The 15,698-nt window shown below is 41.0% G+C and overlaps 2 protein-coding genes across 2 annotated transcripts in view; both read right to left on the reverse strand.

The window, feature by feature from the left end:
• Positions 1-15,698, reverse strand: part of LOC139200340 (diablo IAP-binding mitochondrial protein-like) — a 379,202-nt gene that overhangs the window by 283,693 nt on the left and 79,811 nt on the right. The gene's annotated exons all lie outside the window — the stretch shown is intronic.
• LOC139200201 (scaffold protein ILK) lies at positions 1,004-15,168 on the reverse strand. The gene is made up of 13 exons (XM_070829443.1): positions 15,079-15,168; positions 13,477-13,723; positions 7,102-7,267; positions 5,811-5,906; positions 5,601-5,697; positions 5,409-5,492; positions 5,115-5,200; positions 4,897-5,006; positions 4,555-4,682; positions 4,228-4,349; positions 3,951-4,050; positions 2,717-2,847; positions 1,004-2,582 (listed from the first exon to the last, which is right to left on the reverse strand). The coding sequence occupies exons 2-13, from the start codon at positions 13,563-13,565 to the stop codon at positions 2,433-2,435; spliced, it is 1,359 nt and encodes a 452-aa protein (XP_070685544.1). The 5' UTR covers positions 13,566-13,723; positions 15,079-15,168; the 3' UTR covers positions 1,004-2,432.

The raw sequence follows: 15,698 nt of genomic DNA on the forward strand, positions 1-15,698 counted from the left end.
CCGGTGCTGCAAATCTGCATTACGCATTAACTACAGCAACACGTTTTAACATTTAATTCAGTTCCTCCTGGTCAAAAAGATAAGCTCAGATACCGACAGTGACTTTCTTCCGAGGACATTTAAAACCACCGACTATGAGGGAAAACTCCCAGTTCAGATATCTGCAATCCATATAGTTAGTAGTCATGATTTAAGTTTCAGATATCCAAAATGACGGGGAAGATCCCCGAATAATGATGTCTCAAAGCCCCATTTACAATGTTGTGAAATGATATGGTGCCAAAATAAGGTGCTCCCAGGATTGCATGAGTAATTCCTGTGTTAATTATGTTCCACCCTATTTTTTTTTTTTTGCAATTTCTTACAAATATGGCTCCAATCTGTATGCCACAGTACTCCATTTAGTACTAAAATACAATTCCCAAGAGGTGGAGCATCTCCCACTATTGTGCACACGTGTTTTTCTATATGCTGCCAATAGTTGTACTTGGATGGGCCTGTCCATTGCTGTTTCATGTATGCTGTGATGAAGGTCTGACATGCTGAAAGCGTAGCTATTAAGTGGTTCAACTCCAAATGAAAGCCTGGTTTGGCTGTAAATTAAATCTTACTGATCAGAGGATGATTTCATTGCCTTTTTTGAAATGCCCATTGCTTGAAAGATAATGACAGGAAAGTAATTCATCTACTTTTTAATAATTAGAAGTTGCTGAACATAGAACTTCCACTTTAATACAATAAGCTGCTGCAAAACATTCAAATAGTCTTTGCCCCCTTTCGGACACAATGCCACAACGAGCTCCCTACATAATAAAGTTATTATTCCACTATCAAGGTTACTGTACCAGTGACAGCTAAAAAAATATCTTTTCAATACTGATTTTCTTGTCCTGTCAAACATTTATGGCTTTTATGTTTTAAATCTCATAGATTTATTCAGTAGGAAAGTTTAAACTTTTTCCAAATTACCCAATAATGTCCACAAAAAACTCACACATTTAAGTAGCCCATATTTTCCTTTTTAATATACTTATATATATAAATACATACATTTGTATAAGTCATTCTTGATTTTGGCTTCAACCTGTGATTCAGCACAAAAAAGCAAGCTGGTGGAGGCACAGAAACGATGCAGGTGGAAGAAACAACCCATGAGACTGATATTAAGTCATCTAGAGGACCAACATTATATAAATGGGAGAGAAAACAATATAACAGGATATTAATATCACCCCTTAATGTCCCAGTCACCCCCTGCTGGCAGTAGCTTTGTAGCCATAAACTTGTCAGGAAAAGCAGTTCCCTTTGTTCAACAACAGAACAACAAATTATAAATGTACTTATGACATCTGTACATAAATAACAGTCTGGGTCTTTCAGTCCTGACACCACAAGGAACACCTTGTACTGCATGTTAGATTTCCAGTATTCAACATGAAAATAACAGTTGAGTTAAGGATAGACACTTTTAGACTTTTATCGTGAAAAGTACAGCTAACAGAATTCAATATATAATTAAACTTTTACGTTAAGATTTTGAAGGGAAAATAACAGATGACAGAAATACATTTAAGCAATCTAGTTAATTACGTTACATTATTAGAATTAACTTGGAAAAAAAGATCAGCAATCTTGCAATGCATTTTGGAAATAATTTTTTTCAAAATTGCAATGAAAACACTGACATTTTTGCTGTGGCGAAGAAGAAAAAACATTTCTATGGCCAGTTTTACATCATTGTCAGCAGGTTGAACAGGGACCTGTGCCCAAGACAGGTGAAGCTCTACACATCGCTACACAGCTAAGCTGAATGGTACAACACTGCTAAATACTCTCATTGGCACCATTCACTCATATAGATTTCTTAATCTTACATGTTTAAATGCTTAGTTTAGGACATTTGGCATGCTTGCCAGTTGCATACAGTTTGTTCTATCACAACTTTTCCCCCCCACAAGACATTCTTTAAGTTAATGTTAATTTGTTTTATTAGGAGCCACCATTATAGAGGAGCAGTTTCCTTGACTTTTATATAGTGAGGCCACTCCGGACACAAAATAAAGCCTTAAATCCACTGAAGCAATGCAGCAGGCGGTCATGCTGACCTCCACAGGTTATTCAGTCTACAAGATTGTCCACATGATTACAGGTTAGAAGGTGATCGGTCAGTGTGTAAGCTCCCACAGAGAGAGCTTCAACGGATCAGTGACAAAGATGAAGACAAATAAAAACTTGACATCACATTGAAAAAAGAAACAATATAAAAGAAGCGGCTGCTGCTGAGATAAACTCAGGAGCAGAAGCTACAGTGGCGTTGGATGCAGCGGCAGAATTAAGAGTTTAAGGCAATACTGGTAAGCACCACACCACCATATCAGAGTGATATTTGGGGTAAGATATCCGGTTCAGTGCAGGAGGGCGGAGGAGCTTTTTCACTTCTCCTGCATTTTTTCCAGAATTGGCACAATCATGTCAAATTTAGGCCTCTTTGCTGGGTCTTCGTTCATGCAAATCTTCATGAGCTTGCAAATGTGAGGCGAAATGCCAGGCGGGATAGTCGGCCTCAAACCCTCCAAGGCAACCTGAGAACAAAAAGAGAGAGGGATGTTGGGTACTGTAGAAAAGACATTAATGATTGCATTAAAGCAAGGAGTAATCTGTGCAAGCGTTTGCTACTCAGTTGGTCATCTAGTTAGCGAAAGACAGCTCTGCTAACCTTCATGCCAATTTCCATGTTGGACAGATCAGCATAAGGCACTTCTCTGGTCACCAGCTCCCACAGCAGAATAGCAAAGCTCCACATATCCGCTGACCGACGGTTGATCTCTTCCGGCTTCTTCTGCAGGGCTACAAATCACAAAGAGGAAGTGAAGAGAAGGTTATACAGAGCAAACGCACTGAACGACACAACCAGCTCTCTCTACCCTCTACACAAAGCACGTCTATTCAAGTATAGCTGAGTACATGTTTGTATATTAAATGAACAGACGATTAGGTTGTAATGCTGAATTTCTACATTAATGTGGCTTATTATTTAAATACATTGACTTGATGAACTAGACCTCTCTGCATATAGGCTGCAATGTCAACACTAACTGAACTGACTGCATTCAGTTATGCAGTTATCTTTTAATGTGTTGTCAAATGACAACCAGGGAATTGCCATTTTCTTAACTCAGTTCACTAAACTGTGTTTCATGACTAAAGATCCCATAATCCCATCAAAATCATAGACTTTAAAAAAGAAATATCATTGTCTCAGCAATTGCCGTGATTCAAAGAGCTCAAGGTCTTTGTATCCAAATTAAATCTTCAGCTCCTTTTCCTGGAAAACTATTACTTCCATCTCTTCCCATACGTGACACATTAAACAAAAAGTAATTGTTAATACGTGAATCAGGACGGGCATTCTGCTTCCTGTTAGAACATGCATTATATTACAGATTAAAGTTCACTGCACGTCACATAAACGTGAAAGGCAAGTTTATCCATTTTACTTGTTAAACACTCATTGCCCTCCTGTTATAACACATTTAATGTTACAAAGACCGTAGCCATTTCTGTACATTTATGTCTCGTCAGTAGCAGCTCTCTCTGTGCTCTCAATTTCATGGCTCACTACCCACTGTAGGTATGCTGTTATGGAGGTTGTTTCTAAGGTAACCATCAAATCTCCTGTATCTCACGCAGTCACCACCACCAGTTTGCGCGCACTGTTCGGTGAACTTAAAACCTCCTCTGTGCATCAGTGTTGCAAAAGTTTCCTGGTTATTTTTAACATTTTGTAATCAGTTTATGTTGCTCCGGTTTCACTGTATCTGAGGGGGAAATCGGCCGTAGATTGCATTTAGCTCAGAGACAGTCTCGAGTTCCCTGCATCCATCATTCATGCTTCAGCTTGAGTGGCTTCAGCTGTCACTTTGGATCTGCGCTGTACAACTGATGCCTACCCTCGGGGGCTACCCATGCAGGCGAGTACATCCTGCCAGGACACTGGAAGGAGAACTTGACGTCTGCCATGCTGATCCTGGCTGTCATATCTTCATCTATCTGTGGAAACAAGGAACACTGACTGAGATGTCAATTTAAAGTGCAACAGACATCTCTTCCTCCTTCAGCCGTTTTCTGTGTTTTTGAGGTAACACGGTTTCCTTTGATCAGTCAAATAATGATATCCAACACATCTATGCTCATGAGAGCTGTACTGAGACCACAACTTCTTCTTACCATAACACTCTTGCTGTTGAGATAGTGGCGAGGGATCATGGGTTCAAGTGTGTGTAAAAAGGCCATTCCGCAAGCAATGTCCAGCGCAAACTTCACCGCCTGTGTCTGGTCCACCACAAAGTCTGACAGAAGGAAGGGCGACAAATCATTACAGGACTCAGCCACCATCACTTTCAGCACATAACAGGAGGACTGTGAATTTTACTACTACTGTACAAGTGATGGCAACATAATGACAGATGCATAAGTGCAATATATCACAAATCCCTGCCAACCACAGAAAATGGTGACAAGTACAGACTTTGGGACCAGAGTAGAAGTACTCACTGGTGCCTTCATGCAGCACGTTGTAGAGGGAGCCATAAGGCATCCAGTGTGTGATGATGATGGGGTGAGGGGCGGGAGGAGACTGACATGCTCCCAACATGGGTAGGACATTCGGGTGGGAAAATATCCTGGGATGGAGCCCAAGAGGGAGGGACAGGAGAGAGAGACAAGACAGACAAAAAGAGGCAAACCCGCAGAGGATTTGACGTAAGCAGACGGCTTGTGTGAGATGCAGCATCCCGCAAAAAGAAATACATAAAGTTTGGTTCAACACGGACAAATGAGAGACGACAACAGTGCGGGAACATAGAGGCAGTAGAAAAGTCAGGATCAAATAATAACCTGAGTTTGGGATACTCCTCATTGAAGTCTCTGCTTTTCCTTGTGGTCCAGTCACGAACCTTTAGCACTTTAACAACAACTTCATTTCCTTGCCAGCGCCCTTGCCACAGCTAAAATTGAGAAATGGATATGGAAAAAGAAAATGACACATGTCTTCAGCTGATGATCAGTAGTTCTATAATAAAATAAAAGTGAGTGAAAACAAGAAGATGAAGTACCTCTCCAGACTGGTTCTCGTTGATTTTAGCCAGGAGAGTGAGCTGTTTGAAGTCGATGCCTGCGTGTTTGTTCAATGTGCCGTTGCCTAAAAATACAAGATGGAGACAAACTTCAGTGACGAGTTAAAGCTCAGACAAAAGCCACATTATTCATGTGACATTTAACACAACACCGCATTAAGACTGCTTGGTAGGCCAGCATGGAACATTTTCCCTTTCATGCAGCACTCTGACCAATCCAGATGGTGGAAAGTGGTCAGCTAATAAATTAGTTTATGAGTGTGTGGGACTCACGGGGTCGAGTTCTTGTGGTGCCTTTCCAGAAAGTGTCCTTGAAGGGAATTTTTGTCAAGTTCTGTCCCAATTTCTCAGCTTTGTCTGTGTGGTGGAGGGAGAGTTTGCAATGTGAAAACTGAACATAAAGCCTATCAAAAATGTGTTTGAAGCTGTTGGAATGAGGCAGGTGGTGATGGGGAGTCAGGGTACCTCTGAGGAGTTCACGCAGGTGAGGTTTGGCTTTGTCCAGGGGAGTTTCCCCATACTTGTTACAGATGCTCACTTGAGCCCCATTTGTCACCAGGTCCTGAGAAAAAGGATTGATTGGTGTCAGTGAGATTTTTAATAGTACTTAATGATAGTAACTACACATAAACACATGTAGGTTTCGGCTCTATCACCACCAGGGGGAGCACCAACCTCAGCCACTTGGTCTTGGCCCCAGAAGCAGGCGTAATGCAGTGGTGTGTTCCCGTGCTCATTGGCTGCATTTGTGTCTGCTTTGCACTGGATCAGCTAAAAGAGAAGCAGAAACAAGATTAAGCAGGATTATATGCAAAACGAGACTGGTCAGATCTTGTTTGGGCTGTATACAGGGATGAGTGTGGGTGCTGCCAACAAATATCATGGAAGTTTGTCTTGCCTGTGGACACATACCAGAGGTATTCAGACATGCCTAATATTAAACTCAATGGCTGCCTGGCTGCAGTTCTAAATCAGACACCCTGGAGCAGAAGCCACACGCTCACATTATGGTATAAGATTTAAGATTCTTACTGCAATCATTTTGCAGCCACATGGATAAGAACACTCTGCACTGCATGCCGCATCTCCAAAAGTTAACTAGTTGCTTCCAAAGCCTTTAAACATGACATACAGTGCACCCATGTGATGTACTTTAAAAGGCTGCAGTTGAATCCTGCAGGTGAATTTCTTTATGCTGCGTATGAGCAAGTGACGACACTGACTATCAGTGACTGAACCCCTGTATTGCTGGTAGCATTGCACCACTGAAAAATATGGCCATCAGCCATAGATTCACCCCGCAGCTGATGTATTTTTGCTATTGCCTTGCCCCATAGGACATCCTTCAAAATGAGCAACTGGGCAAATTTACTGTCCCTGAATACATTAAGGATTAATAAACACGTGATACATCTTAATTTGTTCATTCTACTCTGAACAACTGCAGTGGTGAGCAGGTTTTAATCCAGCAGCCACTGAAATATTAAATTTTCCTTCAGCACAGACAAAATGATCCGCACTCCCCTCAGCTTAAAATGACTGATTGTGGAACTGCAAGAACAGACAAGACCTTTGTATTTGTAATTGTTGGATGAAATCACTCTAGGTTTCATAATATCCTGTGTTCATGAAGTAATCTTGATGAGGGATATTGTCTTTTTGGCCAGTGAGATTTTAATGTCTGTGTGCAACATTGATGTCATGTTCACAGCTGTGGCATCAGCCTCTGACTTGATTCATAGGGAGGAGATGTTTAACATGACACTTATTCTGACAAATAGACCATAGAGAAAGAGCCAGTCATGTTCTGATGTCAGAGAGCTTATAGTCTGCTTATAGCCGATATTCTAATGATCATTAGAAAAAGTTTTACTTTTATCGATTTACAGGATGACCAAAGGAGAATAGGAGGGAACCTCTTTCCAGCAACAGTGTGTGCATGCTCCAGTGTGTACATGAACCCCACCTTTCCCACAATGTCGCGATGCCCATGGCTGGCTGCTAGGTGCAGAGGTGTGTCGTCTCCACGGTTCATGACGTTAATGCGAGCCCCTCTCATGATGAGCATGTCCACCACGCTGGAGCGGCCCTCCCTGCACGCCCAGTGGAGAGGGCTGAAGCCGTGGTCGTCTCTGCAGCGAGAGGGGAGCGTTTATATTCAGCACAGGTTTCACAAAAGCCTTCAGCACAGTAAGGACTTAAAAAAAAAAACAACTAAAAAACTACAGGACAGGCAGGAAAAGTATGAGGGAGAAAGGAAGTACACCAGCAACGTTGGGCCCTGCCATCCACTTTAAGTTTTTCCTCACAAACATCTCTGCGGTATACATGGCAAATGGCCAGGTGCTCCTAACTGGGGCAGTTTTTGTGTTTTGCTTTAACAAACAAAATATCACTTTACAAAAAAAGGGAGCAAACATTCCAGAGAAAAAGCAGGTGGTCGACAAGATCAACTAGCTGCTTTTGATTTTGGTAGTTACAGTTAGAGTGCTGTTGAAAGTGTTTCTACATTTTTTCCCACCCCATTTATATCCATAAGGGTAGACTAAATATTAGAAACATCTCTCAGGATCTCGCAATTAAATTCAACAGCACTGCAAACTAGTCACCAAAATCATCATTAAGTTGAAACAACGCCTCTCTAAAACGTTTAAATACAAACTGAATGTTATAACCTTCATGAAGGTCGAATTTACTGCAGGACTGTTGCACTAAACCATTTTCTCATATGAACTCAGGACAATGTTTGGAGAATTAGGCTTCAGGCTTCCGGCCCATTCGTAACGATGACCGTTTTTGCGTTGATATCAATTTATTTGGACATATCTACAGTATCAAAAGGACCTGCTCCATTCACACGTGGACTCAACCAGACATCACAGGGACTGGGGAGCTGGCAGGTAAACTCAGTTTAATGTCCAGTCCAACTGATTCGGACGTTTGTGTCATCATACACAGCTCCTCCGGGTGACGTCTTGGTGAGTTCAGGGTTCTAGTGCATGTGTGAAAACGACTTTGTTTTAGCTAGTTGTACCTGATGAACTGACAACTGAGTGTATTTATGTGAAACTATAGCATTAAATACTGACGCTCAGCTTTGATCATACTATATATTTTATTCATTTTGCCTGGTGTGCAAATATCCTGGCTTTATATCACCTGGCATGGTGTGTATCTGATAAATTGTATTATGTGCTTTGTGTAATTTGTTTAGTGCTCTTCAGTCACTGTGTCGATGTTTAATTGTGTCCTTCCAGGGGATTTAGGCAAATTAGCTTCAGGCTAACTCCGGAACAATGCATCAAATGGTAACATTTATGTTTAATATTGTACATGGTCCCTTACAAATAATATACAATAAAGAATGAGCAACTCATGAATGCAAAGTGCGAGACAACAGCTCAAAAGCCTCTGGCATTCATCATTCCTCTTCCGTCTCTGTGACACTGGCAGCAACACATGTAGGACAGCGGCCGCGATTACATGGCAGAGTGACTGATGGCGTACCTCCTCAGAGAAAGGGGGAGATAAAGACTGAGAGATAAAGACACAGTAAGAGCTGAGTGACAGAGTGTCAATCAGTTAAAGGCTGACAAAAAAACAAACAAAAACAGCAGGCCGAGCGTTTGCTGCAGTCCTTATAAGGCCGAGTGAGACTTCCTTTAGCAGTGCACTCCAGCTGCTGTGTGTGATTGTGTCATTCTTCATTTTCACTGCCCTCCCCGCCCGGTCGTGGTCACCTCCTCCTCTCATACGAGGTTTCCCCGAGTCTCTCCACTCCCCCGTCCTCTCATTCACATCCATCCTCTCCCTCTCAGTTCCACGAAAACAGCTGGACTGCACTGATGATATATTCCACTTTCCACACACGTTCCTTTTCCATGTGTGCTTTACAGTTAGTGCCAAGACACTGCACAATCCTCCAGATAATAAAGTTATGCATCTGCACCGAAATTATGAGTAGGCAGACAGCATAATAATGTGATCTGAGAACTGAGGGAGTATTATGAATCTGCAGGAATCTGAACCCTCTGCCCCTCCAACCCCCGCCATCAGCTCACTGGCTTGTATTCACACATCCAGCCGAGCTTTGCTCAAAACGGCATCAGGAGCCCCACAGAGACCCTCAGTCTCACAACACACATCTATCTGTGCATCTCGGTGACCTGCTGTAGCCACGCCAGCGGGCAATTTCCTCTCAGACCAAAAGGCTAAATCCGACAAACTAATTAGACTAAGTTTATGAGGGGAAAACTCCCCACAGACTCACTTCTATGATTTTATTAGTTTTCTGTGTTAAGCTCGAGTCTATTTAGGGGAGGAGGTAGAATAACAAAGTTAATGGCTGTATTCTTTGGGAGCAAAATTGCACACATAAACAGACGTACCATCCTGCCCATCTATACGATCTTAGATTCAAATAAATAGATAGTTTACCAGACATTTTGACAATTGATTAATCATTTAAGTCATTTATCAAACAAATAATCAAGTCATTCTCTGGTTTCAGCTTCTCCGATGCAAGGATTTGTTGCTTTTCTCTTTTATATCACGGTTAACTGACTACCTTTGAATTCTGGTGTTGGATGGACTAAATAACAAATCTGAAGATATCAGCTTGGACTCTGGTATACGTTCATTCACAATATGACAATTTACAGACCAATCGATCCACTGACTAACTCAGAAGGTCATTAGATTACAGTCTGTAAATTTGTAATGAGGATCTTCCTGTATGTAACTTAACAAATGTCACCTTTTTAATATCACAATGTGTAAGATGCATTTGTGACATGTAAGTGCACTGTTGAAGCTCCAATAGGTAATTGATTGATTAGCATTTATTGTTATTATTATTATTATGGACCCAATCCACAGAAAACTAGTGAAAATGCACCACTTACAAGCAAGCAAGACTGAGGCCTCTGCTTTCTGCGTGTGCATTTCTATTCAGGGGCCCTTTTTATAGAATAGATTTTCCCTTTAAGCTAGCTTCATCCCCATAACCCAAAGGCGCTTGAGTGCCAGGGTTTTCTCCTTCTCACCCCCTCCACACTGGCTGCGGTAATTTATTTCAGGCACTTCCACCTGCCAACACTGCTCAGTTTGGCAGACGGAAAAGCCAGAGGAAGAGCGCCTGTCTGCACCCTGTATGTCTCTGCACCAACACCACACACATCGAACAAATGAAAAGAACATCCACAGACACATAACAAACAAGTTTCCCAAGACTTAACATGTACGTAGGAATGTCACCGGTAAAACAAACTTCTGTATGATGTCTTTTCTTTATTCTGTCTCCTCACGAAAAGTCAGTGAAACACACTATGCTCTATAAAATAATGATGAACATACGGAGCACAATGAGAGCAAAGGGGCTTGAAGTTGTAAACAATTTGGGAATTAGCATGATTTGCCATAATTTACATTCCTATTCTAACCATTGTCTGTTCGATTGATATAACCCTGTGTTTAACTAGATAATCTGTGTTGGCTGGATAAAAAAAATGCTAACACTGCTTCTTGTGAAACCATTTCTACCTATTACAACCACAGTCTGCTTATAATAGTAACCACTGCAGAGCAACAGGCTCATGCTGCTGCTCCTACCAAAGAGGTTATATATAAAATCTGTATTCATGCTGTAAAACTAACCTCCCTCCCAGCCAAGGAGCCTCAACCTTAACAACGGGGTAAAGTCTGTAAAAATAAGTGCTGTCCATTACAGTCATGAGTGAAGAGGAAAGTGTTGTGCTCAACCTGTTATTCACACATGTACGGGGCCTCTTACATTTTGACAAGGCTAAATACAGTCAGGTATCAAAGCCATGATTATACACTTGGAGGCCAAAGAAAACACAAGAGCAATGAACCCAGTCCTCAGTTTGAAACCAAATTTAACACAAATGGGGCACCCTGAGGAATAGAGGTTGGGCACAGATCCTCAAAATCCTTAAATTTGTAATAAAAGTTACTTTCATTCAAGTATTCATTTCTCAATTAATCATTTGTTCAATAAAACGTTGAGAAAAGTGAAAAATACCCATCACAATTTTCTAAAGCCCACATGACACGGATCGATATAATGTAAGACACGGAAAAGGACCACGTCTGCACATTGGAGAAGCTTCAACACACAAGCTAAGCGATTAATGGCTTCAGATTTCATAGCCCTAGACTAATTGATGGATGGACTGATTGTTTCAACCCAACATATAAATCAAATGTGTGAACCAGTTGGTCCTAAAGTGGTCCAAAACCACAGATTACCCTTTGTCCTAATTTTCAACACAAAACTGTAACTCTTATCTGTAACACACTTATGTAGCAACTAATAAAGTGGCAGCACAACACGTACACAGAAAATGACCAAAGATGGTGACTATGTTGTAAACATTTAGGAGAATGCGATTTCAACTTTGCAATTAACTCTTCTAAACTTGAAGGGAAATGTTGAGGGGAAATGAGTAGAGCTATCTAATACCGCTGGGAGACGAATACCGGAAACATACAAGTGGAGGAGGGGAAGGTGATGTGCCCTGCTGTGCATTTCTCTGTTGAAAAATTCACTCTTTGGTCTCACACACACACAAAGATTCTCTGTTTTGTCACACATAACTCTTCCAGACCTGCTTCACTACAACAATCTCCTCCCCCTCTCGCTAAGTTTTGGTGGGTGGTAGATGGCTCCCTTGAGGCCTGTGTGTTATTCCTTGTAAGGAGATTCAGCATTCCACAACTCCTCTTTGTCTGGCAGTTACATCAGTGTTCAGATACATAATATCATCGTGAAGCACAGATAACTTTACAGTGAGGCTGAGATACATAGCAGGTTTACTGAAATACAGCAAGGGAGGAATTAGAAGGTCTGAAGGGAAATGAAAAGGCAAGAATATGTGTGTGTGTTTCACCCACTGGGGGAGATATATCAACCGGAAAGGGAACCTGACACGCAATCAGCTAATGGACGAGTAACATGTAGGAGTGCATGTGTCCACACTGACTCGATGCAATTATGCACTCAAGAAAAAATAAACAAAAATAAAGAGAGAAAACACAAAGTCAATGCAGACATTAAACAGAGAACAAATATCTCTTAATGCTGCACAAAGTTAAGCTTGAAAGAGAAAAAAAGGCCACAAAAAAAGCTACTAGGCATCTTGTTTGTGCTAACTTACTTGTATAATTATAATAATATAATAAAGTTATACATCCGTCTTATCTTTATAGCAACAATGATTCACACAAGAAACACAACACCGACTGAATTTACTTTTCTCAGATAAAATTAAAATGTACTTTGAGACATCTCAGTGCGGTTTTCATAGTAATGATGAATCACATTCTTCCTCAGTTAGATTAATTAGTTCACCTCTGGATGTTATAAGTGTCACACCTCTTCAACAAAACCATGAATCATTTTGCTGCAATTATCGTGTGAAATCAGGGCGTTGGCTCCACCAGTTGTTGTTTTTTAGACAACTACTTTAAAACTCCCGAGACTTCACAGCGATGCCCTTTGCAAGTGAATTAATTTAAAAAACAATCCAACTAGTTGCTCAACTTTTACCATGAATGTACTACAAAAAAACAGTACACACGATAATTAAACAGATGAACATCATCTATTTGCTTGCTCTGAAAACAAATACCGGTAGTCTAAATCTAGGACAGAAAGGTCTGAAAGAGAAGATTCCCAGATGGCCGTCACTACTTGATCGGCAAGTTCTGCCAAGTTTTTCTTTACAGAGTCAGCTGAGGATACAGAAGCAGCCCAGAACTGATTGCTGATCTGTAACTATCAGACAGATATTTTGTATAATAAACATGTCCGATTTTACAGAAGCCTGCAGTATTCCCTGTATGTATGTCCAGTTGGCCTGAATGTAATTGCGGCTACAACTACAAGCGTGACTAACTCTACCATCACTGTGGGTTTCCTGTCCAATATCAGGCTTTGAATTACTCTGCTGGCATTCTGGGTGTAAACAAGTGGCCACAAGTAAATGGGTTCAATCACAGGCCACAAACTCACCCGGGACTGAAAAGGCGGGCTCTCAGCCTGCACCAGAAGCTGCAGCATTTAAAGTAAACAGTGACGTCGCAGTGTAATTGATATTCGATTAACGTTATCCAGCATTACAAATTCAGGCTGCGGCAAGTCTCAGGCACATTAAGTACATTTGTGAAAAGCTGGTGTCTGTGCATTGACCTTCTGATAACTCTACAGTCCGTAAATGTAACAGTAAATGTAAAATGGAATTTCATTAATTTGTGAATTCTGGACACCATGAATGTCCTACCGACAAGAAAATACACAAATAAATAAACCTCCTCTCACCCTTGATTGAGGTCATTCTCTGTGTTGTCCAACCATAAGCGGACTGCCACTGCGTTGCCTTCCCGGCACTGCGTGAAGATATCATCCATTTTGGCGTGTTCTTCTTCTCTTAAGGCGCACCCGTGGGAGTAGATGCAGAACTAAACTGGGACAGATGAGACAGGCGACCCGATGGGTTCAGCACGGTCCCTCATTTGGGACAATGGGGGACACTATCAAGAGAGGCTCAGGAGCACTCACACAATGCCTGAAAAAAGGGGACAGAAAAGGGGGAGTTCCACTGTTAACACATTTGTCATTCTGACCTCTGCACCAGACAGGTAAATCCTCTCTCATATGGTCCTGTTGTACAAACCTAAAATAGGAAAGCCAGGCAACCAAGAAACCTTGTGTTGAGTAATCTTATCCACCTTTGTAATACTGGGTGGGTGTGCAGTTCACAGCACTGTGACTCACAAAACTTGGCCGTGACTGAATATTCCTATCCAGTGTTGTGCTTTATTCTGTACTTCCTTAATATCTGAATCAAGCACTTATATGATTACTGTAATTTAGCTGGTTAACAGAAAATGTATCTGCAACTGTTTTGATAAATTGGACCAACTGTTTCTGTCATTTAACAAGTGTTACCTGGTTCAGTTTCACAGTTTTGAGGATTTATTGCTTTTTTCTGTCTCATGTGATGTTGGATTGAACAATTTTGGATCACGGATCAGACAAAACAAGCTGCTGGAAGATGTCACCTTCAGTTTTCTTAAACTTTAATTTATTAGAGCCTATATGATTAATCAAGAAAATATTAAGCAGATTAACTGATAATGTAAGTAATCTAGTACATTAAGTGCAGCCCTAATTTGACTATCAAGCAGCAAAACAATTTAATAATCACAATCACAAATACAAGTGGATAAAGCAGTATTCATATTTCACACAACCTGAATGGAATTACTTACTGATTAAATAACAAAGGATAAATACAAATATTTGCTAAGGTCAATAGACAATGATGAGGTTAGAAAATGTGGTATTAAAGTAGACCAAAGAACTGGGATCACAATATTTGACTTTTTATCACAGACACAATCAAAAAAGATCTACAAATGTTTAAAGTCTGACTAAGCCAAGATGTTAACGATAGCTGCAGCTCAACTTAACATGCTGTTAATCCGCAGGTTAGAAACAGGACTTTAAGGTGATTTAGAGGGATTCCTACATGTAGTTCACATAATAATTGCAGCAGACTGGTGTCACAGTAATGAGCCCACGGTGGACAATTCACTGTCTGTGCAGCAGTCTGACTAGCTGCACTGCTTCATAGCTAACACTCACTAGCTCATTTCAGTTTCTTCTCCCTGTCCGCAGCACCGTGTGTTTTCTTTATACTCGATTTATAACTAAAAGTGACTAGATTAGCTCCACACATTAGCGAAGTTAGCATCTTCTGCCTGACTAAATGAGCCACAGCCAGGTTTGGCTAACAAGCTAACTAACGTTAACGGTACCCTGACGCCGCGGGCTTCCTCCCGTTTGTTTCAAAACATACTTTAGTGGTTTAAACACTTCAAACTGACAATACATTGGCCTCCACGGCTACAGACTTACCAGGTTTGTCGGCCTGTTGCGGTGTAGAGCAGTTAGGGAGGGCTATTAGCAGCGTTATGTTGTCTCCAGTAGATTGAATGCTGCGGGACGTCCACACCCTCAGCGCTGCCGTGCGTACGTACGTGATGACGTTTAGTGGAGGAAGAGGAGAGAGACGCCTCCTACATGCGACATGGAGAACTGCAACAGGTCAAAAATATTCATAGCCTCAGGTCAGAGTTTTTAAAATCAACAAAACATCAGGTTACAGGCATGTGCACATTTTATACGACACACTAATATGGTATTATGCCCTATGATACGATACGATACGATATGGTATGATGATGCTTCTTATTAAGATAAGATAAGATAAGATAAGATAAGTTCTCGAGTGTAGTGCTTGAGTGAACGTACTTAGTTACAGTACAACACCTCAGCTAAAAATCATTTTCTTTTTTTCCAAGTTTTTAATTTCAACTGTAGGTTACAAAGTTTAAGAACTGACTAAAGTTTAGACGAAACATAAAAGCAGAATATCAATAACAGAAAACATTTAAAGTGTGTGGGTTTATCAAACCCCTGTTTGGGAAATATATAAATATATTCATATAAAGTGCACACAGTTTAGACTAGATTAA

Source organism: Pempheris klunzingeri, chromosome 4 (assembly GCF_042242105.1).
Source record: "Pempheris klunzingeri isolate RE-2024b chromosome 4, fPemKlu1.hap1, whole genome shotgun sequence".
Lineage (NCBI taxonomy): Eukaryota > Metazoa > Chordata > Actinopteri > Acropomatiformes > Pempheridae > Pempheris > Pempheris klunzingeri.

Coding starts and splice junctions, on each gene's coding strand:
- LOC139200201 (XM_070829443.1), bottom strand. CDS start 13,565: ATGGATGATATCTTCACGCAGTGCCGGGAAGGCAACGCAGTGGCAGTC. Junction 5,201..5,408: donor CACCACAAGAACTCGACCCC/GTGAGTCCCACA, acceptor TTGTATTTTTAG/GCAACGGCACATTGAACAAA. Junction 2,848..3,950: donor TGCATGGGTAGCCCCCGAGG/GTAGGCATCAGT, acceptor TGTGATTTGTAG/CCCTGCAGAAGAAGCCGGAA.